This window comes from Pyrus communis, chromosome 13, assembly GCF_963583255.1.
Source record: "Pyrus communis chromosome 13, drPyrComm1.1, whole genome shotgun sequence".
Taxonomy (NCBI): Eukaryota; Viridiplantae; Streptophyta; class Magnoliopsida; order Rosales; family Rosaceae; genus Pyrus; species Pyrus communis.
In genome coordinates, this window is record NC_084815.1 from 1,601,951 (window position 1) to 1,626,453 (window position 24,503).

Below are 24,503 nucleotides of genomic sequence, written 5' to 3' on the forward strand. Positions count from 1 at the left end.
CAGGAGAGTGATCCTTAAATGTATATTCCCACCCCTACCTAGCACGAGGCCTTTTGGGAGCTCGAGAAGGGGGCTAGAGCAATCCCATGATGGGTGACCCACTGGGAAGTTGCTCGTGAGTTCCCAAAAACAAAATCGTGAGGGAAGTGGTCCCCCCGGGCCGAGATGTGACAATTTGGTATTAGAGCTTAACCCTGGCCGCGTGTGTGCCGACGAGTACGTCAGGCCCCTAAGGGGGGTGGATTGTGACATCCCACATCGCCCAGGGGAGTGATCCTTAAATGTATATTCCCACCCCTACCTAGCACGAGGCTTTTTGGGAGCTCACTGACTTCGGGTTCCGTAGGAACTCCGAAGTTAAGCGAGAAGGGGGCTAGAGCAATCCCATGATGGGTGACCCACTGGGAAGTTACTGGTGAGTTTCCAAAAACGAAACCGTGAAGGAATGGTAAGCCCAAAGCGGACAATATCGTGCTACGATGGTGGAGCGGGCCCAGGAAGTGATCCGCCCTGGGCCGGGATGTGACAGCTTGTATTATTATACTTGATGTACTAGGCTGTGTTTCAAATACACTGGAAAAAAAATTCTCCAAGTTATGGACCTTAGTGAAAATAAATAATTGAGATGACAATAATATTTGAAAAATATTTATCTCACTAGCATTTTTGGGTTGATCTTAAACTGTTATCTGATGAATTTGTCTTCAATCTCAATTTGCAAGAGCTAATCTGCATCTTCTCTTTTATTTCGTTTTATAACATTTGTTAACTTCATACCAAGAAACCATAAAGTAAGATGTGCATTTTGTACTGAATAATAACTTTATTATTTTTCTTATTATGCAAGCGATAAAAGAATCGAACGCGTAATCCTCAAATGCGAAAGTGATATTCTTGCAGAACCAATAATTCTAATGATTGTTTATAATTAGAATAATAAAACAAGCTTTCTTCAAAAAATGAGTAAACACAATTGATTTCTCTAAAAAATAAAAGATTCATAAAATAAATAAAAGATAATACATTTGGAGGTACACGTCAGTTTGTCATGTAAGATGGTATCAAGCTGTGGAATAGAAAGATGGTGAGCCAAACATGACTCGTTAAATTATAGTGTGTATTTAGTAGACCCCTCCATTTAGTACTGGTTCGAAACTGCTCAACTTTTTTTTTATATAAGTACGTGTTAAAAAAAGCTGGACTCCAATTTTTATTTGGTAAATCAATCAAACCCTTTTTTTTCTTTCTAAATCATGGAAATTCAAAGCAAAAAAGCGGATTTTTTTTTTTCTTTTCACAAAACAAGAGTGAACGATAGTCATTAATGAAAATTTCAATATGACAATCTCACTATCCTCTCCATCGTTCCTTTCTACGTATGAAACATTTTTTCGTCTCCCTCCCTCGTCTTCCATGCAAGAAATCAATGGACGGATTGAATGAATCAGATGACCATATGAGAAGTTAGTTGGAGCACATATCCCATTACATTTTCGGTGTTCATGGTGGCAGCAACGGGGTGGAATTCTGCTACCAAAGTGGGGTTGATCGAAGTCAAATTGACCCTTTGGATGAGAAAGACTGGGAGTTGGGCTCGTGGCCATGGACAAGAGGAAGGGGAAGTTCTGCAACCCAGAGTTTTATCTTCTCCATCTCTATTGTTTATCTCACGTTTTTTTTTTTTTTTTTAATTTCTCAACAATATTCTTCTTTTCTCCTCTTTAATTAATCAAATATTTTGTTTATCTTTTATAAAATTATTTGAATGTGAAAAAAAAAAAAATTAAGATAAGCATTATAATATCACATTCACCAAGATCCTCGGTCATTTTGCACAACCGCAACAATTTTACATAAAAGTTTACTAGACATTCCCATACTTTTTTTTCTTTTCTTTTTTTTGTTAAAAGCATTTTTATAGCTACAATTTATTAAACACCTAAATGCTTTCTTTGAAAACTGCTTTTTCTCACCGCACAATAAAAAAATAAATTTTTTTTTTTTAAACACAACATACTAAATTAGCCCTTAGTCTAATTCAAATAATACAAAAAAAGTGTAATTTGGATTAGACCATAATTGGGCTCAAAATCTAAGTACCACCATATATTGGCCCAAACTACCTCAATCCTTTTGGCAGCCAACCATCTTCCACAACCCAAACCACCTCAAGCCTTGAAACACTAACCTCATTCGTAAGATTCTAGGTGCTGTGCAGCCCATTTGTCAATCTTATATCTTAATCTCTACCAGCGCAGCTAGAATCCATCTATGGCAGTTTTAAATAGAGTGATCAATTGAACTATACAGTCTACACCTAATCATGGCATTGAGTCCAGTCGAAGTAAATAATCGTAGTCATAACAACCTTCTGAAACGTTAATATCCGCTGGTGGCTTTGGTAAATGTATGAATATGGAACGAGTTGTAAACTTAAATATTAGAATTTCGAATCACACATGTAAGAAAATCTCATGAGTACAACTTACTCCTACAAAACCCTGGTGTAATAAGGTGTACAAGAGCTCATATACCATCTCAAGAGAGGATATTTTTTTCAAGGGGTGTGCTATCCACATACCTCATTTTACTTCTCACACATTCCTTGATAATTTCTGTCCATTGATTTTCTTTAATTCATCCGATCCGACGGTCGAAAATTAAATATGTGTGTGAGAAGTAAAATGAGGTGTGTGAATATCATACCCCTTTTCCAATGTGTAATATAAAATAGGTCCTAACGTTGTAGGTTTGCAGTTGTACAAATAAATGCATAAAACCACGTCTGGTCTGTCTTACTTAATTTTGTCACAAAACTATTGTTATCCTTAAAAAATCAAGAACACGTTTGTCTAACTAAAATATAGAAAATACAGCACACACTTGCCTGGATCTACACTATATATTACCAGTCGATTTCTTTATTAAAAAGTGATCCGCTGGTAATTTCGTCACAAAAATTCATTCTTTTAGGGATCGGGAAGACTCACATGTACTACATTTCGACTTATAGACCTTCTTTTTAGCCATATGCTAAAGAAAAGCCCTATCCCGCCCATGCCTATGTCCCAAGTAAATAAATAAGAAGCATTTCAACTTCCTTTGGCCACCATCGTGCGATTCACTAACGCTAGGAATCGAACTCAGTTAATTGTATAAGTGATTCGCTATCTTTTGACACCCATAAAAAAAGTAACGCTGAGTAGACTAATTTTTTAAACCACCTATGTAAATTATATAACGTGTCAACAATAAAAAATAAACATATTAATCAAAACCTAAGTAATAATTCAATCGTCAATAACCACGTAATATAATTTATAAAATACAATTAAATTGAAGATCTCTCTGGCATTGCCCTAAAAAATCAATGAATGAATTGCATGGACCCAGAAAAAAACAGTGAACTTCCATTTTCTTTCACTTTCTTTTTTTGTCTTCTTTTTCTTTTTCCAAGTCCACTTCTCCACATGGTGCAGTAGTTAATCATACAACTTAATAAACAAAAGAGGCAAAGGATAAGACCGTGGTACGGTCACGTCTAGCAGAATATAATACGTGCATAGTGCATGTACACAGTGATCGATATAGAAAGAGATCAACCGATCGCGAGCACTAGGGTTTCTGGTCTTATACCAATAAAGTTTGACAAAATTTGAGCGCATCCGTGCATAGTTTTGTCACAGTGGCTAGGCCGCCAAAAGCATGCGATAAATTAAATAATTAGGCTCACCTACTTAACATTTTCCTTTGCAGCACCAGAGAATTAATAGTCTTTTGTCAGCACCATATATAGCTTTGTTCTATTAGGAACTCGATCGTATACACATATATGTGTGCATATGTACTACAGTGGAAAGATGATTGTCCAAGGTTTATTAAGTAGCAGAATGTTCAGCTCGTAAATAGGTGATCAGGAAATACGTAGTCATTAATCTTTAAATTGGATATTAAGGATGAAGGATCAACATAATGTGCTTCTAATTTTTTAGTCTTCACATTTAATATCAAACTGAATGGTGAGTGACTATCAATCTTTGATATATCCAGATGGTCAAAAGAACATGACTCTATGAAGTAGCAAGTTTCCTTAAATTACAGTTTTTTTTTAAGAAAACCTCACATCTTAATAGGTTTATTAAGTCCCCACCCAACTTATATATATGTGGCCAGTGGTGGAGTCGTCAATTTGCAACAATGAGGCTATGGTTTCGAAAAAAAGAAAAAAAAATCATTGCACCATTCATTTGAGCATCTCATGGGCACCTATAAAAATCTACCAACATTCGCTGAAAGCTTGTGATGACATCTATCAATTGTTGTGTTCTTCTATCATCTAAATCTATCAAGGTATGCCCAAGCTAGCAGACTGTCAAGACTTGCATGCCAAGACTTTTTAAGTGAAGCTTTTAGTTGAGCATGTGAGGTACGCACTACTAGGTTGCACACAAGAAAAAAGAGAAGGAAGACACGGGAAAGAATGAAGAAATTAGAGAATGAAGAAGCAACAATAGGTTGTAATTCAACGTTGTCCACTATCTCCTTAGTTGGGGTCAAAGATAAACTCTAAAACTATTGAGGTCATGAGCAGCCATTGATCCCAAACTGGCTCCGCTACTGTGTATTGTATAAATATATACAATTAAAGAATTTTAATATACAAGACTGCATAAAACCGAATAAACTTCTATAAAAATCACTTGTCTATAAGGTTATAGCAATGATTTGATTGAGGATACATAGAAATGGAAGCACATTGTGCTTTCCACTTCAACTTTTGCTTTGTGGGATCCCATAAGAGGAGATTAAACATTCAAATTGGAGCATAAACATGCATTTATATATAAGAATGCATTGTTACATAAGGATTAGGGAATCAAGAATGTCTTGTATTTGAGATATATCAGTTAATGTTTATGCGGGAGCAGCAAGAGCAGACAACGTACGTTAGTACAAAGGAAGCACACCACATTGACCAATCACCTTATTGTACATTATAAGGTCAAGGCATGCCAAGATAAGATTTCGATTCTCTTTTTGTTTGGAGCTGGGATTTCCCATTTTCTCTCTTTTATCTTAGTTAGATTGTCAAGAATTTTTATTTTTTCAAATAAAATGAAAATTATATATATATATATATATATATATTTTTTTTTAGAAAACTAAAACTCATGGAAACTAAAATTCATGGAAAGGTATCTACTTTGTAAATCTACGATTAATTGTCTGTTTAAATATGCTTGAAAGCAATAACGAGTATTAACCAGTTAGTAACCTAATAATTCATTTAAGTTCACGCGGCAATTTAACATCAGATGTGAATCTTACAAAACTTCATCACCATGAGTGAAAAACTGGAAACATTTAGTCATTTGAGGATTGTTCTGAACATCTCATTATTTAGTGATGAGAATCTCTTCTAATTCACATAATTACTTTCTCCTCTAGATCTAGCAACAATCATGATACATGAAGGATTAAAACTGAAATTGAAAAACATACTTAGCTCTTACAATTTAGCAACAAGTTATTTCAAACTGAAAATTATTCTAAATTGTGTTGGCCAATAACACATTATTAGTAGCGCTTAAATTTATGCACAATGTCAGGGATACTAAATTTTTAAACCAAATTTTGTAAACCATATAATGTGGTTGTTGATAATTTGAATTAGTAATGAAATATTGATTAACGTGCTTATTTTTTGTTGATGACACATCATATGGTAATGTAAATTTAATCTAAAAATTAGTTTATCTAGCATTACTCTAAATTTATCTATTTAATCATTGCCTATATATACTAATGAGAACTCCCACAATTTTCAGAAACTTTGTGTGATCCGCAACTATTTATGAACATCCTAATTAAGTTGCTATGATTAATAGAAAGTAGATTATAAATAAGGTTAGGTTCTTGCTCCAGGTCAAATAGACAAGGAAATTAAAACTGGGTTGTGGTGGATCAAACGTCTAATCACATCGGCTTAAGCTTAAGGCTCCATCATTTATAAATGACAAATATCTCCAAATAGAAAAAGCCTTCGGGAATTGGCTTATCTGTATATTCCTTTGGTGGACTTGTCACACTTAAAGGAGTGGTCTGACTGCGACATCTATATCTATAAAACCTGTGCATGGCATTAAAGAAATGATTTATATTGGCCTCAACCAAGATTATATGCCCCTACATATTTAACTATATACCTTTCTTGTTCAAAAACTAAATACCTTTTTCAAATTTTTGAAAAAAAATAGAGATTATTGTACATATAATGTGACCCCGTTAATTTTTAATTTCCAGTCCATATAAGTGGCTAGTTTTGAGACACTGATGTTTTTGCCACTGGGCAAGGAGAAGGTTCTCGGAGATTTTCATGCTATGACAGTTTTGGTTTTAACCTCAAATTTTCATTTTTTTTTCCTTCTAAATATTGGGAATAGATCGTTCCATCTTATTTCGTCAGAAACCTTAGGTGGTGTGCGGAATGAGGTCCACTTTAGATTTTTGTGTCAGGAGTATGCAGACCAAGAGATTTGACCTTTTTTAGAAAGATTCGAACTGTTCAAGTTTTTGTTTTTGTGAAGTTGACTAGTGGGATGAGCTAATAACGATCGTATGATTCAAATTGAGTGATATATATCTCTCGATTTGCTGGCTCCGAACATAGATATCCGAAGTGAATCTCAACTCGTGATGTACATCAAGGGTCAAAGAAGGCAAATACTAGCCAAGCCAATTTGGTGTATCAAGCATGCCCCTAGTGTTTAAGTTTATATTTCACACTACAATTATTCTACCAACTAAGTTCCAACGAAATTTTCTTTTATGAGAAACTCAATAGATTTCACTAATGAAGTAGTAACAGTACAACTTGGGGATAAAGAAACGCCCTTTACTCAATACAATATTCCAACAATAAATTTGAGATGAGGTTTAGAGGTTCCTTAAATCAGTTATAACACGCACTAATATAAAGAGCATATATATCGAGCTAGATAGTGAGTAGTATCCTTGGCTTGACGAGGAAACTCAATAGAAAATGTTCAAGTGCTCTTAAGCAACGCTGCCTTTGAATCCTCTACAATGTACCCCACGATAGACATTTTTATAGAGGTCTGTTGCAAAGTTGTTGCAACGAACTTGGGCGGATACATTGCAACACTTCCTAGTTGCCAACCCTACCAACCCCTTGCATATCATGTTTCACCGCAATTTCCTTGATTCCTGATCCACTACAAACATAACCTAAAATTTGTGATGAAAGTTGACTGAAGGCGAAGACGAAGACTAAGAGGGAGTGTCGGTCATCATTTTCCAGCACGAGCTGTGACCGGGTCCAAAACCTAAAGGGCACACGCTGGATTCACCATTTTACTTGTTAGATTTTGTGTCGTTTTCACGACTTGGTGTACCGTTTTATATAAAAAATTCGTCGTCCAAGTCTTTGCATAAATATTATATAAATTGTACAACCACCTAACGTACAGACCCAAAAAAACATAAAAAAGACAACGGCACAAAGCAGTTCTGTCTTTGCCACGAACGCGAGCACGACAAAACGCACAGATATCTCCGTCCATCGCACAGTTTTAGGCGCCAAGAGGCGCTTAACTTGTATAGCTGCTGAGTTTTAAGAGACCACAAGACTTGGGATTCTATAAAAAAATAACAACGTAAGTTGCCATATTTGGTTGAGGACTTTGAAGTTTTTAGTATTTGCATGTATCACTAACATGATTTTTGTTATGTGAAACTGTCATCTCATGTGTTTGTTTTACATCTCAATTTTCAATAGTTGATTTTGTAATTGCATCATCTCTTTTATTTCTTTACAATATTTGTTATCTTCGTAACATAGGACCATAAGTAGTAGAATGTTGTTTTCTACCGAATGATCGGTGTCTTGTTTTTTGAAATTTATGAGCATCATATTTTTTGTCTAAATACGATTTGAGAGTTATTGATCTTCGAGTAACAAGAGGTGTAAAAGTTTTACTGATTTGTGTAATCTTGTAGTTTTCAGTAAGTTCGATTTTGAACGAGTGCTATAAATTTACTCATTGCTTTCGAGACTAGAAATACCACTGGGGGAAAGAACCATGAAGACAACCTTAGACACGTATTCTTATTAAATATCAAACATCTTAGCACATACACTCAAACCACATGAAATAACATTCATAAAAATCAGAAAATTGTAAGTGACCAAATCAACGTGACAAAGCGTTATAAGAAAACTCGGACACGTTTCCAAGGAGTCAACCAAGTCTATCCTCTAAACCCTAAACAAACCCTAGCAAGACCTCGTATTTGAGTTTTGAACTCCCCGAAACTAGATCTCAAATTCCAAGTTAGACTTCCCTAACTCTTGATCCCCCCAAAACCCGAACTCTTGATTCCATAAAACCCCTAATCCTTGATTCGATTAAATCAAATATTACCATTTTCTTTTTAGTTTGGATGTATGGGAGTCATGCACTACTGTTTGTGGAATGAGATAGGACTAGTTTGTAAGTGCATTCGAAATGATTAAAAACACTTTTTGTGAAATTGATTTTTGGTTCAATTGCTTTTGGGAAGAAGCACTTCAAATGTTTTTTCATGATCCACTTGAATTTTACTAAAGATTAGTTCCAAAAGATTTTGACCAAAAGTATTTTCAATCATTTTAAAAGTAATTTCAAACGAGCACATAGTTCACACGTAAACATTTGCCCTTCACAAATGATTGTCGTATTAAATAAATACGTGTACCATTACTTGTCTTCAAATATAAGATTTGCAAAACTAAAAATTCCTAACTCGGAAATGTCCAAAACATGCAAGTCCGAAAAAGAAAAAGCATCTTTGTCAGATCTTTTTTTTAGGGATTCTATGAATTTTATGATCATGACTATTTATTTTATAATGTGCAGTCAGAAATCGTTAGGTATTATATACAATAAACGATCACCATCATAGAATTCCTAAGATCTTCAAGATCTTTTTCTCAAAAAAAAAAAAAAAAAAAAAAAAATTCAAAGATTGAATTCTTTCTATAGCCGAAAAATGAAGGGGGGGGAAAAAAAAAAGGATAGGCATGCAGACTGGGACATTAATAAGTCAATGTTGGGGGACATCTTTTACTTTACAGTTTACATGGTATCACGTCATTCCACGTTCTTAAATATCATTTGACCTGGAAAATTGAAATGCAGAAGGCCAAGCACGTGAATCATTTGAAACTTCGAGAAATGTTAAAAGAACTCTAAAAAAATCAAGGTTTTTTATAAAAAAAATTGTTCTTGGCACTTCAAAAATTTTATTTTGCATTTCAAATTTTCTATAATTAGAAAGAAAAATACTCTTATGAGAAGTGTAAAATGAGATTTTATAAGTGCTAATAACACTTTCCTTCGTAAAAGTTTTTTTCATTTATAATTTAAAATCAATTTTATTGTTAATAGTATAAAATATTAAAACTTGAAGTGATAGAAAGATCGTAAGTTGTCTTATTTTGGAAAGAGTTCTCTTTGAATTTCTCACTTTAAAATCCAAAGCTCCTTTCTACTATTAGTTTGAATAAATTAGAAAGGATTAAAACACATAAATAAATATCCTTCGGTAAAAGTTATCTTCTTTATTCAGTAATACTCGAATGTTGTCGCATAAGATCTTGCAAATCGTTCGTATTATTGACACTACAACTCCTTAATAAAAAAAATAAGATTAATACGTACAACTCCTTAATGAAAGAAAATCAAGAAGAAAAAAAACCTAATTGACTATTTAAATTGATGGCTAATTTAATATCTAATTTACAAACGTTATCATTCGACTAAAAAAAATAACTATTTAAATCAATGATAACAATTATCTATTAACAGATGTAGTAAAATTATATCCTAATGTATGATTTGATCGTTCACTAACAAAAGTGACCATGTTATTTATTTATTTTATTGTAAAAAAATATAACTATATCGATGACAGTTTCTAATAAATTAGGTAGGTTTTTTTTTATACAATAGTATGATCTATTCCTATTAAAAAGTGAGTTAATATGGTTTAGTTTTATTAGTATAAATCAATAAAAAATAAGTTTACAAATATAACTTATATGACATGACACACCCCGACCGAGATCGGAGCGTGCTGGCCGTCACACGAATGTGACGTAGCCATGTGCACGTGCGGAAGCTAATAGGGTAGTAATATAAAAGTACGAATAATTAGAAACTAGCATACAAAGTACTAAAATAAGTGCTAGTAAGTGAGATACAATTTCAGAGCAGGTCTATAGCAGCCCAAACAAAAACGACAACAGTAGTACGCCCGAAGGCGACCCTACAATGTGGAGTGTCTGTCAGAACGCCGGAAAGCTCTCAAGGGAAACCACCGCAACGGCTAAGCAACTAGAACCTGGAGGGGCGCAAAACAAAAGCGTGAGTGGGCAAAAACAAAGCTCTTAGAAAACCATTTAGCAAAATACATTCTAACCCCTCGCCGTAAAACCTGTATACTTCCCAGAAAATAAACATATAAACGTATGTGTAGATATGCCAATCATGCTCCATAATATGCCATTCATGCTCGAGAATATGACATGCCAAAGCCTCATAATGAATGTAAGTGCCCAGGTATACATCATATCACATCATAACATCTGGCAGCCGGAGTCACCTAACGTGACCTGTACGGCTGCATCTAGAGCTCAAATCTCAATTCTATAACTGAACCTGCCCACGAGTCGGAACCACTCAAGGTGGTCTGTACGACAGGCCTGGGTGTAACATATATATACGCTCTAGTGCTACGATCACGTGAAGACTGTGCGAATAATCGCGAGTTACCTACGAGTCGGAACCACCTAATGTGGTCTGTACGACAGGCCTATGCACCTAACTTGGATCCAAGCTGAGCGTGTGGTGCGGGAGGTGAACATCACGTGAAGGACTGTGCCTTACTCTGGGCGGGAGCACTAACACCGGGGGTGCAGGTTATGAGCTCTCTAGGCATCTCAAACCACTACTGAAACATAAACGTGAATGTCACTTACCTGGCACTTACATGTGCGTCCACAGCACCCAATATGCATATGTATATGTATGCCACAATAATGCATGCAATGATGCGTAAACGATAATAATAAAGTGCATGGCATAATGTAAATAACCTTTTTAATCAATTTCTGGGAATATAAATGTATATAGGTATATACGGAAAACAAAAGCCCACTCACTGGTATGTAGAAGGGTCGTAGCCCCCCTGTCTCGCGTGTGCATGCTCGTCCTCGGGGTACGTGTCACCTAAATGCGAAACAACTATAAAAACGTTAACTTTAAAGCACATAACCCATTTCTCGTAATAACTTCTCATACATTACTCAAAATGGACAAATGAATATACCAATGTGCTCTACACAACCTCAGGATCACAACCATATTTTTAAAATAATTTTTGGACCCCGCACGCGCCCCCACGCGCCAGAACAGGCACGGACCCACGCGCCCCCACGCGCGGCCACGTGCCAGGCACACTGACGGTGTCAACAGACGCCGTTAGGAATATTCCGTTAAACTGACGGAATATTCCGTTAAACTTAACCCCTGCCGTTAGGAATATTCCGTTAAACTTAACGGAATATTCCTGCTTCTTCTCCGATCACCCTCGCCGGACTCCGGTCACCGGAAAACTGGCCGGAAAACTGGGAAAACTTTAAACTCACTTTTCTCCTTCGTTTTTCATCCATTTTTCACGCATTTTATACCAAAATGAAGCCCTAAACCTCATCTACCACGTTGGACTAGTTTTAGAGCCTAAAAACAACTGGAATAAACTTTTCAAAAACATGGAAAATCGGCCAAACTTACAGTTTTTGGTTCCAACGTCCAAAACCGTCCAACGATGCACTCCCAAGCTCCTTGGGACCTCACCAACACAACTACAACCTTCAAAAGTCCAAAAACTAACTAGATTAAACTTGCATGAACAGTACACAATTCGGACCACTTCGAATCGACGTGAAAATGGTAGTTTCCTTACCTGAAAATGGTATGGCTGTGCTCGCCTTGACCTCACAAATCCAAATGTGTCCCTGGTTTCCTCGATCTGCTAAGGTTTGAGGGTTCTTGGTGTGTGTCCGTACGTTAAAGGTGGAAGAGAAGAGAAAGAGAGAGAGACGGGAGAGACAGAGGAAAAAGGAAAGTGACTGTGTGTGTGAGTGTGTGGTCCAACACATGCCACACCACACAAAACAACCCACAACAAGACAAAACGAACTAGGGGCAATCATGTAATTTCACACGTACGGTTCGATATTTCCGGGACGGGATGTCACAACCTTCCCACCTTAATAGAATTTCGTCCCGAAATTCAAAACAACAAAGCAGCAACCCCTAGTGGTCAAAGAACAATCGAGGGTACAAATCCCTCATCCAATCCTCTGTCTCCCACGTCGCTTCTTCGACTGAATGATTCCTCCACAAAACTTTCACTAGATTCACCGTCTTGTTCCTCAGAACCTTTTCTTTCCAATCTAGTATCGTCACCGGCTCCTCGTCGTACGTCAAATCTGGATTAATCTCTAACGGTTGAGGAGGTATCACATGAGATGGATCAGCAACATAATGTCGGAGCATAGACACGTGAAAAACATTATGCACTCTAGCCAACTCCGGAGGCAACTCCAACCTGTAAGCTACCTCACCAACTCGTTTTGTGACCACGTATGGTCCGATGTACCTGGGACTCAACTTCCCCTTCTTTCCGAACCGCACAACACCTCTCCACGGTGAAAGTTTCAGAAATACCCAATCTCCGACCTCATATGTTCTGTCCGTAGCATGCCGATCCGCTAGACTCTTCTGCCTGTCCTGAGCTGCTTTCAGGTTAGACTTGATTACCTGAACATTCCGAGTAGTCTCCTCAACAATCTCTGGACCCACTAAAACTCTTTCTCCAACCTCTGACCAACATAACGGTGTGCGACAAGCTCTGCCATACAAGGCCTCAAATGGCGCCATGCCAGTGCTCGAATGAAAACTATTGTTGTAGGCAAATTCCATCAAATCTAACCGCTGGTGCCAAGCATCACCAAACTGCAACACCGAAGCTCGCAGCATATCCTCCAAGGTCTGAATAGTTCTCTCTGACTGTCCGTCTGTCTGTGGATGATACGCCGTACTGTAAAGTAATCTCGTGCCCAAAGCTTCCTGAAAAGCCACCCAAAACTTAGATGTGAAACGTGGATCACGATCCGAGACAATATTCACAGGGACACCATGATACTTCACAACCTTCGAGATAAACAACTCTGCTAAACGGCTCAAAGAATACTTCTCCCTCACTGGAATAAAATGTGCCGATTTAGTAAGCCGATCAACGATCACCCAAATGCCGTCAAAGCCATTATGTGTACGCGGGAGCTTGTACACAAAATCCATGGTGATATTTTCCCATTTCCACTCTGGAACGGGAAGTGGCTGCAACAACCCAAACGGCTTCTTCCTCTCTGCTTTAACCTGCTGACAAACAGCACACCTGCTCACATACTCGGCTATCTCCCTCTTCATACCCGGCCAATAATAAAACGGTCGAATGGTATGATACATTTTAGTAGCTCCTGGATGCATGGCATAAGCCGAGATATGTGCTTCATCGAGAATTTCTTTCTTCAACTCCACACTATTAGGCACGAACATTCTACCCTCTAGCATCAACATGCCATCTGAATCACGAACTTTGAGGTCTCGCCTCCTTCCTTACTCTCGAGCTTGGATTAGTTCTTGAGTTTCCTGATCAGCTACCTGAACTTCAAGCACCCGATCGATCAAAATTGGCCTAACTTGAAAATTAGCAAGTAAAGCCACATCTCGGTCTTCTGCTTCTAACCTTACTCCCGTAGCACGCAACTCCGCCAAAAGAGGAATATGACTAGCGTACAACGCATTAATACGGCCTTGAGACTTCCTGCTAAGTGCATCGGCCACTACGTTCGCACGACCAGGATGATAATCAATCGTGCAATCGTAATCGCTGAGCAACTCCAACCACCTCCGCTGGCGAAGATTAAGCTCTTTCTGAGTAAAAAGATATTGGAGACTCTTGTGATCCGTAAAGATCCTACACTTCTCTCCGTAAAGATAGTGTCTCCACAACTTCAACGCAAAGATGATAGCAGCCAACTCCAAATCATGTGTAGGGTAATTCGACTCATGAGGTTTCAACTGCCGTGAAGCATAAGCAATCACCCTACCATGCTGCATCAACACACATCCCAGACCATTCAAGGAAGCATCGCTATAAACCTCGAAATCACCACTATCGTCCGAGAGTGCCAAAACCGGTGCATGAGTGAGACAATGCTTCAACTGCTGGAAACTCTGCTCACATTTATCGTCCCACTCAAATTTAACATCCTTCCTCGTTAACCTCGTCAGTGGCAAGTTAATCACCGAAAAATCCTTAACGAATCTCCGATAATACCCCGCCAAGCCAAGAAAACTTCTCACCTCGGTGACGGTTCGCGGTTGCTCCCAACTCTCCACAGCTGCAACCTTCTGAGGGTCCACCAAAATACCCTGAGCAGAAATGATGTGCCCCAAAAATGCAACTTGATCTAACCAGAACTGGCACTTGTTAAACTTAGCATACAATTGGTGTTCCCTCAACCTCTTCAACACCAACGTAAGATGTCGAACATGCTCCGCTTTCGACTTAGAATACACCAGAATATCGTCAATGAAGACAATAACAAATCTATCCAAGTAAGGCTGGAATACCCGGTTCATTAAATCCATGAAGGCTGCTGGTGCATTCGTCAACCCAAATGGCATAACCAGAAACTCGTAATGACCGTAACGAGTTCTGAATGCCGTCTTAGGGACATCATCCCTACTGATCTTCAGCTGATAGTAACCAGACCTCAAGTCTATCTTAGAGAACACACAAGCACCTCTCAGCTGATCGAACAAATCATCGATACGAGGCAATGGGTAACGGTTTTTAATCGTCACCCGATTCAATTGCCTGTAGTCGATGCACAGCCTCAAAGTTCCATCCTTCTTCCTCACAAACAGAACTGGAGCGCCCCAAGGCGAAGTACTAGGCTGAATAAATCCCTTATCCACTAACTCCTGCAATTGAACCTTCAATTCCCTTAACTCTGCGGGAGCCATACGATAAGGAGTTAGAGAAATAGGATTAGTACCTGGAAGTAACTCAATGGTGAACTCTACGTCTCGATCTGGGGGTAGACCAGGCAAATCCTCCGGAAAAACGTCAGAAAAGTGTCTGACCACTCTCACATCCTCAACTCTACCAGGAGCGGCCTCATCTAACACCACATGTGCTAGGTACCTCTGGCAACCTTTAGACAATAACTTTTTCGCTCGCAGCGCCGAAATAACACCATGTCTCACCCCACTCTGCTCACCCACGAAAGTAACCGCAGGTAGTCCAGGTCGGTGAAACGTGACTACTTTCCCGTAACAGTCAATGTTGGCACGATAGAAGTGCAACCAATCCGTGCCCAGAATCACATCAAAATCCACAATATCTAACGGAATAAGATCGGCTGATAAAGCAACACCCTCTACGATCACTGGACACCCTGGGTACACACAATCTACAACACATCTCTCTCCTCTAGGCATAGCGAACTCTAAATCGTACCCTAGAGGTGTGGGGCGAGGTTGCGTCACTTGAGCAAATGTATGAGAAATTACGGAATGCGTAGCTCCACAATCAATTAAGACTCTAGCGAAACAACCAAGAATGTTCAACGTACCCATAATCAAGTCCGGGTTGTTCTGAGCGTCCTGCAGAGAAATATTGTGAAGACGCCCCTGTCCCTGCTGACGCCCGCCACGGCCTCTGCTCGCCTGAACGCCGCGTCCCTGAGCACCACGCCCCTGACTGGGCTAGCCCGACTGTCTCGAAGACCCTGCACTGCTAGTGGCAATCTCCCCCTGCTGATACTGTCCTCCCTGATACCACTGAGAACCACCCGCTGGAGCTGGAGGATACGGCATATAGCCGCCTGAATACTGGGGATAGCCACCCAAGGAATAGGGGTCCTGAGGGTGCTGATACTGCCCCGGAGCATAAGGGACAGCATCACCCTGATAGTGGTAAGCACCACCTCGACCCGTCTGGCCGTAACTACTAGGACCCTGGATCTGCTGAAGTGGTGTAGGTGGCGGCATAAAGGTCTGCTGTGGTTTCTGCTGCTGTTGACCCTGGGGACAATTCGCCGCTCTATGTCCCACCTGTCCACATGTGAAACAGCCGTTGCTACCACGTCTACACTCACCAAAATGCCGGTTGTTACACCTGCGGCAAATAGGGGCTCTGCCTCGACCACCATCGCCCTGCCTCTGGCCTCTAGCGCCACCAGAAAATCTACCTCCACGGCCCTGTCCAGTGGCACTGAAGCCACCACTCGAAGAACTCGAGCTAGCACCACCCCTCTTGAAGTTCTGAGTCTGACGGGGCCCGAGCGATACCTGACCTTTGCCTTTGTCATCTTTCTTCTGGTTGCTGTCATTCTCTTCATCAGTGTCGCTCGACATATTCTCAGAATCCTCGATCCTCAGTAATATCTCATAGAAGTCCCGGTAAGTCTCGTTGTGGACAGTAGACGCCATAGAACGCCACTTCTTCCTGGTGCCCAAACGGAAAAGACGGAGCATCTCCGCCGGATTACCAGCGACATCAGGGTGATAACGAGACAAGTCTGTAAACTTCCGGTAGTACTCATTCGCTGACATCTTCCGCTGTTTCAGTTCGGTAAACTCCTGCTTCTTTCTATCGATGTACTCAGGGGGCACATACCTCCTCCTGAACAAATCCGTAAAAACATTCCAATCAATCCTCTGATCCGGAGTCAACCTACGGAGCTCCTGCTCCCACAAAGCTGCCGACTCCGTATCCAGAAACCACGAGGTCGTCTCGACCCACCTCTCCATAGGCAAGTTCCCCTGATTATGCAGCACACGGAAGGTCTTCTCTAAGTGTTCTAGCCAGCGCTCTGCGCCCTCGTGCCCCTCACTGCCCTTAAACTTATCCAACTTCAGATTGTACATAGTCTCCAGAGGAGTCCTCTGGGGAGGGCGCATCACTGACTGAAGGGCTGTAGCAAAAGCTTCCCCCAACTGAGTAATATCGGGGAAACTAGGCTCAGAAGAGCGACGGGGTTCCCGACGAGGCGGCATAGTTCTGACAGAAGACACCAAAACCATTAGAATACTCACACAGACACAGGACTGCCAAACCTAAGCTCTGATACCAAACTGACACACCCCGACCGAGATTGAAGCGTGCTGGCCGTCACACGAAGGTGACGTAGCCATGTGCACGTGCGGAAGCTAATAGGGTAGTAATATAAAAGTACAAATAATTAGAAACTAGCATACAAAGTACTAAAATAAGTGCTAGTAAGTGAGATACAATTTCAGAGCAGGTCTATAGCAGCCCAAACAAAAACGACAACAGTAGTACGCCCGAAGGCGACCCTACAATGTGGAGTGTCTGTCAGAACGTCGGAAAGCTCTCAAGGGAAACCACCGCAATGGCTAAGCAACTAGAACCTGGAGGGGCGCAAAACAAAAGCGTGAGTGGGCAAAAACAAAGTTCTTAGAAAACCATTTAGCAAAATACATTCTAGCCCCTCGCCGTAAAACCTGTATACTTCCCAGAAAATAAACATATAAACGTATGTGTAGATATGCCAATCATGCTCCATAATATGCCATTCATGCTCGAGAATATGCCATGCCAAAGCCTCATAATGAATGTAAGTGCCCAGGTATACATCATATCACATCATAACATCTGGCAGCCGGAGTCACCTAACGTGACCTGTACGGCTGCATCTAGAGCTCAAATTTCAATTCTATAATTGAACCTGCCCACGAGTCGGAACCACTCAAGGTGGTCTGTACGACAGGCCTGGGTGTAACATATATATACGCTCTAGTGCTACGATCACGTGAAGACTGTGCGAATAATCGCGAGTCACCTACGAGTCGGAACCACCTAATGTGGTATGTACGACAGGCCTATGCACCTAACTTGGATCCAAGCTGAGCGTGTGGTGCGGGAGGTGAACATCACGTGAAGGAATGTGCCCTACTCTGGGCGGGAGCACTAAAACCGGGGGTGCAGGTTATGAGCTCTCTAGGCATCTCAAACCACTACTGAAACATAAACGTGAATGTCACTTACCTGGCACTTACCTGTACGTCCACAGCACCCAATATGCATATGTATATGTATGCCACAATAATGCATGCAATGATGCGTAAACGATAATAATAAAGTGCATGGCATAATGTAAATAACCCTTTTAATCAATTTCTGGGAATATAAATGTATATAGGTATATACGGAAAACAAAAGCCCACTCACTGGTATGTAGAAGGGTCGTAGCCCCCCTGTCTCGCGTGTGCACGCTCGTCCTCGGGGTACGTGTCACCTAAATGCGAAACAACTATAAAAACGTTAACTTTAAAGCACATAACCCATTTCTCGTAATAACTTCTCATACATTGCTCAAAATGGACAAATGAATATACCAATGTGCTCTACACAACCTCAGGATCACAACCATATTTTTAAAATAATTTTTGGACCCCGCACGCGCCCCCACGCGCCAGAACAGGCACGGACCCACGCGCCCCCACGCGCGGCCACGTGCCAGGCACACTGACGGTGTCAACAGACGCCGTCAGGAATATTCCGTTAAACTGACGGAATATTCCGTTAAACTTAACCCCTGCCGTTAGGAATATTCCGTTAAACTGACGGAATATTCCGTTAAACTTAACCCCTGCCGTTAGGAATATTCCGTTAAACTTAACGGAATATTCCTGCTTCTTCTTCGATCACCCTCGCCGGACTCCGGTCACCGGAAAACTGGCCGGAAAACTGGGAAAACTTTAAACTCACTTTTCTCCTTCGTTTTTCATCCATTTTTCACACATTTTATACCAAAATGAAGCCCTAAACCTCATCTACCACGTTGGACTAGTTTTAGAGCCTAAAAACAACTGGAATAAACTTTTCAAAAACATGGAAAATCGGCCAAACTTACAGTTCTTGGTTCCAACGTCCAAAACCGTCCAACGATGCACTTCCAAGCTCCTTGGGACCTCACCAACACAACTACAACCTTCAAAAGTCCAAAAACTAACTAGATTAAACTTGCATGAACAGTACACAATTCGGACCACTTCGAATCGACGTGAAAATGGTAGTTTCCTTACCTGAAAATGGTATGGCTGTGCTCGCCTTGACCTCACAAATCCAAATGTGTCCCTGGTTTCCTCGATCTGCTAAGGTTTGAGGGTTCTTGGTGTGTGTCCGTACGTTAAAGGTGGAAGAGAAGAGAAAGAGAGAGAGACGGGAGAGACAGAGGAAAAAGGAAAGTGACTGTGTGTGTGAGTGTGTGTGTGTGTGTGTGTGTGTGGTCCAACACATGCCACACCACACAAAACAACCCACAACAAGACAAAACGAACTAGGGGCAATCATGTAATTTCACACGTACGGTTTGATATTTCCAGGACGGGATGTCACATGACACAAGTAAACCATCACGTACATTTTCATCAAATGAAATAAAGGATTATCTAAATTTTTTTGTCCATATTCTTTATAGGTGGTTCTATCCACACATTTGTTTCTTACATTTCACACACCTACTATTAATTTTTATCTTTTGATTCTTTTTAATTCATTCGATTTGACCGAGTCAAATATTGAGAAAAATATGTGTGAAGTAAAAAAGTATATGTAGAGAGCATCAGAATATGTAGAAAGCATCCGACAATTATTGTCTACAGTCTAGTTTCCTTTATGTCTAAATCAAGTGGTGGATTGCCTAATAATTAGAACATTTCTCTTCGCCCATTGCGTCTTAGGTCCAAACTTTCTTTCTTTTCCTAGTAAATTAATTTAGAATATCATCTTAACAAAAAAAAGGAAAAAATTCGGAATTTCGCCTCTATCTCGAGAGATTTTTCAGTGTGACCGTCATATGGGAGAAAAACTTGTGTGGGGCTTTACTTGCCACTGGATTTTGTTGAGTGACACTACAATCCAATCAAAACTCGCAACGTGGCAAGTCTTAAATATTATCTTTTATTATTTTTCTTTAATATTTAAAACTTTCATAATTATATTTCCTATTAATTGATATAAGATTAATTTAAGATTTCAATTTTCCTCTGATCTCCTCTGTCTTCCCTTTTTCTTCTCAAATTTTCTCTCTGCCAGTGCCGGCTTCTTCCCCACTCTGTGCATTTCCTTCCTTCATAAGAATAATGGGAAAACAAATTAAACCATCTTCTCCATCTATAATGAAATAAAACTGTGATATATATATATTCTAACACAGGCTTGATGTTTAACGAAATTTGTTTGTTCCTTTTTTTTCATTTTTTTTTCCTCTTCTCATTCTCGCTTATTTTTCTTCCCCAGTTTTCTCTGCCGTGTGCAGTCTTCTTCCCCCTCTTTATTTCCTTTCTTCATAAGAATATGGGGCAAAAACAAAGTCATCTTCTCCAAACCTTTACTTCTTTTTTTCGTTTTTTTCTTTTCTTTTTTTTTTTTTTTTTTTTTTTTTTTTTTTACAAAAGCTGTTTATTAATTTTTTTTTTTTTCAATTATAAGCACAATTTCATTGCCCAACAACTCGTCCTGTTTTATATATTCCTGAGTTGTAATTTGCGTGTTTATGTTTTTCCTATAAAGGATTAGAATATTTTGGAGCAAACTCTAAATACAATCTTGCAGACTCACTCCATACAATCGAGTTGATCTTTTCACAATTTATTGGTTATCCTTCACTTTATTTTGGTTGAAGTACAACTATTTTGGCTGATTATCCATCTTTAACATGATGGTAGAAGTGGGAGAGAGAGAAGAAACTGAAGACTTCTACAGCAAAACATAAAAGTACCAAAAGGGAAAATTTGGGAAGAAAAAGAGGGAGGGGGAGAAGAAAAATATACATCAAATTAATCTCATGATGTATATTAATTAGTAGGAAAAATAATTATGAGAATTTTAAATATAAAAGAATGATAAAAGATAATATTTAAGACTTGCCATGTGGCAAGTTTTAATTGGATTGTAGTGTCACTTAGCAAAATTCAGTGGCAAGCAAAGCCCCACACAAGTTTTTCTCGTCATATGAAGTGATATACCATGTATCACTATATAAATAGTAAGATATATGTGCTAAAAAGTTCATAACTTAAAAACATAAAAATTTTCACTATTTACATAAAAACACTTGATATACTACTGTGTACAGTGCCCGATCTGCACTCCAAGCGCGTGCCACGCAGCCTCTCACTCCCAAAAACCCAGACGTTTAGTAAATGCATTAAAGTTGACCGGTAAGTTTCCCGGTAAAACCACCCCCACACCTCCATTTCCCCCATATAAAATTCATTGAACTCTCCGAACTCCGACCATATTTTCGACTCTCTCTTATCGAAAAAATGAAGATGGAAACTCAGACACAAACCCTCCCAACCTTCGACAATCCTCCGTTTTCTTACTCCGTCACCGCCCTCGGTTCCCGCGACTTCCGCAGCTCCGAAATGTCTGGCGTTGGCCCGAAATGCTTGGCCCCCGAAGTGCTTCACGGGGCGCCAGCGAGTGACACGGTTGCGCCGGTGGGCGAGTGGTCGGAGTCGACTGCGGCGGTGAAGGTTCAGAAGCTGTATCGGAGTTACCGCACCCGGCGCAGATTAGCCGACTCCGCCGTCGTCGTTGAAGAATACTGGTGAGTGAAACTGTACCGAATCTCCGTGCTTTCTCTACTTTTTTTAACAGTTCGGTATTCAGTGGTAACACGAACACACAAATTTATGAAATTAACTGAAAAATGAGGGGTGTTTTACGGATTGAAGGTGGCAAGCGATAGATTCGTGGAGATTGAACCGCAGCACGATTTCGTTCTTTGATCACGGCGAATCTGTGGCTAAACGTTGGAACCGTGTCGGCAAGAATGCTTCTAAGGTAAAATTTATTTTATTTTTTAGGTATGTTTTTGAACAATTATGTTTTAATTTCTGGGTTTGGATCGAAAAAGAAATATAATTTGTGTGTAGTTACTGTTTTTCGTATCGGAAAAGATTTCTCAGAGTGCACTCCTATGTTTACTTTTGTCTCTTGATTATTAGTAGGAAATGATTTTTTGCAGAGCGCACTCTTATGTTTACTTTGTCACTTGATTCTTAATATAAAAAAAACGTATAAAATGGTGTGCGAAAGTCACTTATATTAACGAATTTAGGTGGATTGTATGGTAAAAATATGAAATGGAGTCTAAATAAAATTTTGGACTTTTGGCAGGTGGGCAAGGGGCTATCCAAAGACGCCAAAGCACAGAAATTGGCTTTTCAGCATTGGATTGAAGCTGTAATTATTTTTATTAAATGATTTCTCTGGATTTTTTTAATAAAAATTTAACTTTTGTTAATCAACATAATCAATTTCTTGTCGTTGTTTTTACTGAATGAAATTTTGGGTGGGTAAAATCCAGATTGATCCGAGGCATAGGTATGGGCATAGCTTGCATGTGTATTATGAAGAGTGGTCTAAAGCAGATGCTGGTCAGCCATTTTTTTACTGGTATGAAAAGTTACCATTTTTGTCTTCTTCAAGTTAATTTGTTTAATCACTTGATTAAAGTTTGATTTTTGCTCTGGTTTTTTTTTTTTTTTTCCTTGCAGGTTGGATGTAGGAGATGGAAAAGAGCTTGAGCTAAAAGAATGCCCGAGATTGAAGCTTCGGCAACAATGCATCAAGTATCTTGGACCTGTATGTGCTTCTATGAATCAATTCAACTTTACATGATTTTATGAAATTTTGTGATCTTTCTTTTAACCCTTTTTGTGGTTGTGGATATTGTTGATGAATTTTAGCAAGAGAGAGTGCATTATGAATACATTGTCGAGGAAGGGAAACTTATTCACTCGCAAACTGGAGAGCTTCTTCATACAAAGGATGGATCTCCGGGAGCTAAGTGGATATTCGTTATGAGCACCTCTAAGAGACTCTATGCTGGCGTTGTAAGAATCGAAAACATAAGATGCCCGTGTTTCTGATTTTCTGTTGTTATCCAGAAAATAGCTAACACATTGTTGATCCTTTCAGAAAAAGAAAGGGGTTTTCCATCATTCTAGCTTCTTGGCTGGAGGAGCAACGATAGCCGCTGGAAGGCTAGAGGCAGAGAATGGAATTCTGAAGGTACTGTTTTATAGCTGTTATCTTTGATCCTTTAGCACAAAAACAAACTTAACATGCACAAGCAATATTTTGGTGGTGCCTTATTAAAGTACTGACTGAGTATGTTGGATTTATAGCATCTGATCCTTATATCGTTGATTTTGCAGTCAATCTCTGCATATAGCGGGCATTACCGGCCAACAGATGAAAGGCTTGATACCTTTTTATCAGTTCTCAAGGATAATGGGGTGAACCTTGACGAAGTTCAGGTAATTGATAAAACGTATGGTTCTTTTAGCGCTTTTATTCCAAATTAGCAACCTGGAAAATAAAACTAGGATTACCACGAATTGGTGACACTTCATTGGGAGTTTTGTTGTTCCATGTTTTCGTTAATCTGCATTTGGCTAATGGTGTTAAACTCTCTTGTTCCCCAGATACACAAGGCCACTGACGATTCTGATAGCTATGATGGTGGCAAGTCTAATGGTGGGAGTACATTTAGAATGCCAACCAACTTTGAAACTCCTCAACCGGAGATTCCAGAAGAAGTGGAGAAAACCCAATCCGCAGAATCCACTGAACTTCCACAAGCGGAACCCAAAACTGAGTACAAGAGGACTTTATCCGGTGGTCTTCATAGTCCAAGAACTGAGGTCCCTCAGAATAAGATACTGCTAAGGATCAACTCCAAGACCTCAGTGAAATCATACCAACTCGGGCATCAGCTATCCCTCAAGTGGTCAACAGGAGCTGGCCCGAGAATCGGTTGTGTTGCTGACTATCCGGTAGAGCTGAGAACGCAGGCCTTAGAGTTTGTTAACCTATCTCCGAGATCTCCCCCAACGCCATCCTACAGGCGGTTCGGTGGTTTCACATCACCTACATCGAATCTCACATCACCAACATCTGGTTTCACATCACATACATCGAATTCCACCATGGATGTCAATAACGTTGATTAGACAGTCATCTGGTGATTGAACTGCACCAATCATCATCATCAGTTTTATGCACCATCTCTAATGGATGTTTTAGAGAATGTAGTATAGATCGTCAACTTCCTGTCAAACTTAAATTTTTGACATTAATCGTTAGGAGCATTTTCTTCTTACTTAGTCATGTTTTCATGGAGTCACTGCTGTTTCTGTTTAGTTCGTTGTAGTGACAAGTAACCTGTAACTGGGTGAAGTTCGATATTTTGTTTCGGATTTTTTATCTGGTAATGTCCTTGACGTTTGAGAAACTCATCACTTTTGTGCCCCAGGAATGTT

The 24,503-nt window shown here is 39.5% G+C and overlaps 1 protein-coding gene across 1 annotated transcript; it reads left to right on the forward strand.

Annotated features, from left to right (window-relative positions):
- Positions 1-21,338: 21,338 nt before the first annotated feature.
- On the forward strand, positions 21,339-24,428 carry LOC137712794 (IQ domain-containing protein IQM3-like). The gene is made up of 9 exons (XM_068451956.1): positions 21,339-21,781; positions 21,909-22,017; positions 22,354-22,419; positions 22,544-22,632; positions 22,734-22,821; positions 22,926-23,072; positions 23,158-23,250; positions 23,397-23,498; positions 23,667-24,428. The coding sequence occupies exons 1-9, from the start codon at positions 21,495-21,497 to the stop codon at positions 24,192-24,194; spliced, it is 1,509 nt and encodes a 502-aa protein (XP_068308057.1). The 5' UTR covers positions 21,339-21,494; the 3' UTR covers positions 24,195-24,428.
- The last annotated feature ends 75 nt before the right edge of the window (positions 24,429-24,503 follow it).

What these genes read in the sequence shown, in the direction of transcription:
- LOC137712794 (XM_068451956.1), top strand. Translation starts at nt 21,495, where the DNA reads ATGAAGATGGAAACTCAGACACAAACCCTCCCAACCTTCGACAATCCT. An exon ending in TTCAGCATTGGATTGAAGCT is followed by an intron (nt 22,420 to 22,543) that starts GTAATTATTTTT and finishes GGTAAAATCCAG; the next exon opens with ATTGATCCGAGGCATAGGTA. An exon ending in GGTCAGCCATTTTTTTACTG is followed by an intron (nt 22,633 to 22,733) that starts GTATGAAAAGTT and finishes TTTTCCTTGCAG; the next exon opens with GTTGGATGTAGGAGATGGAA.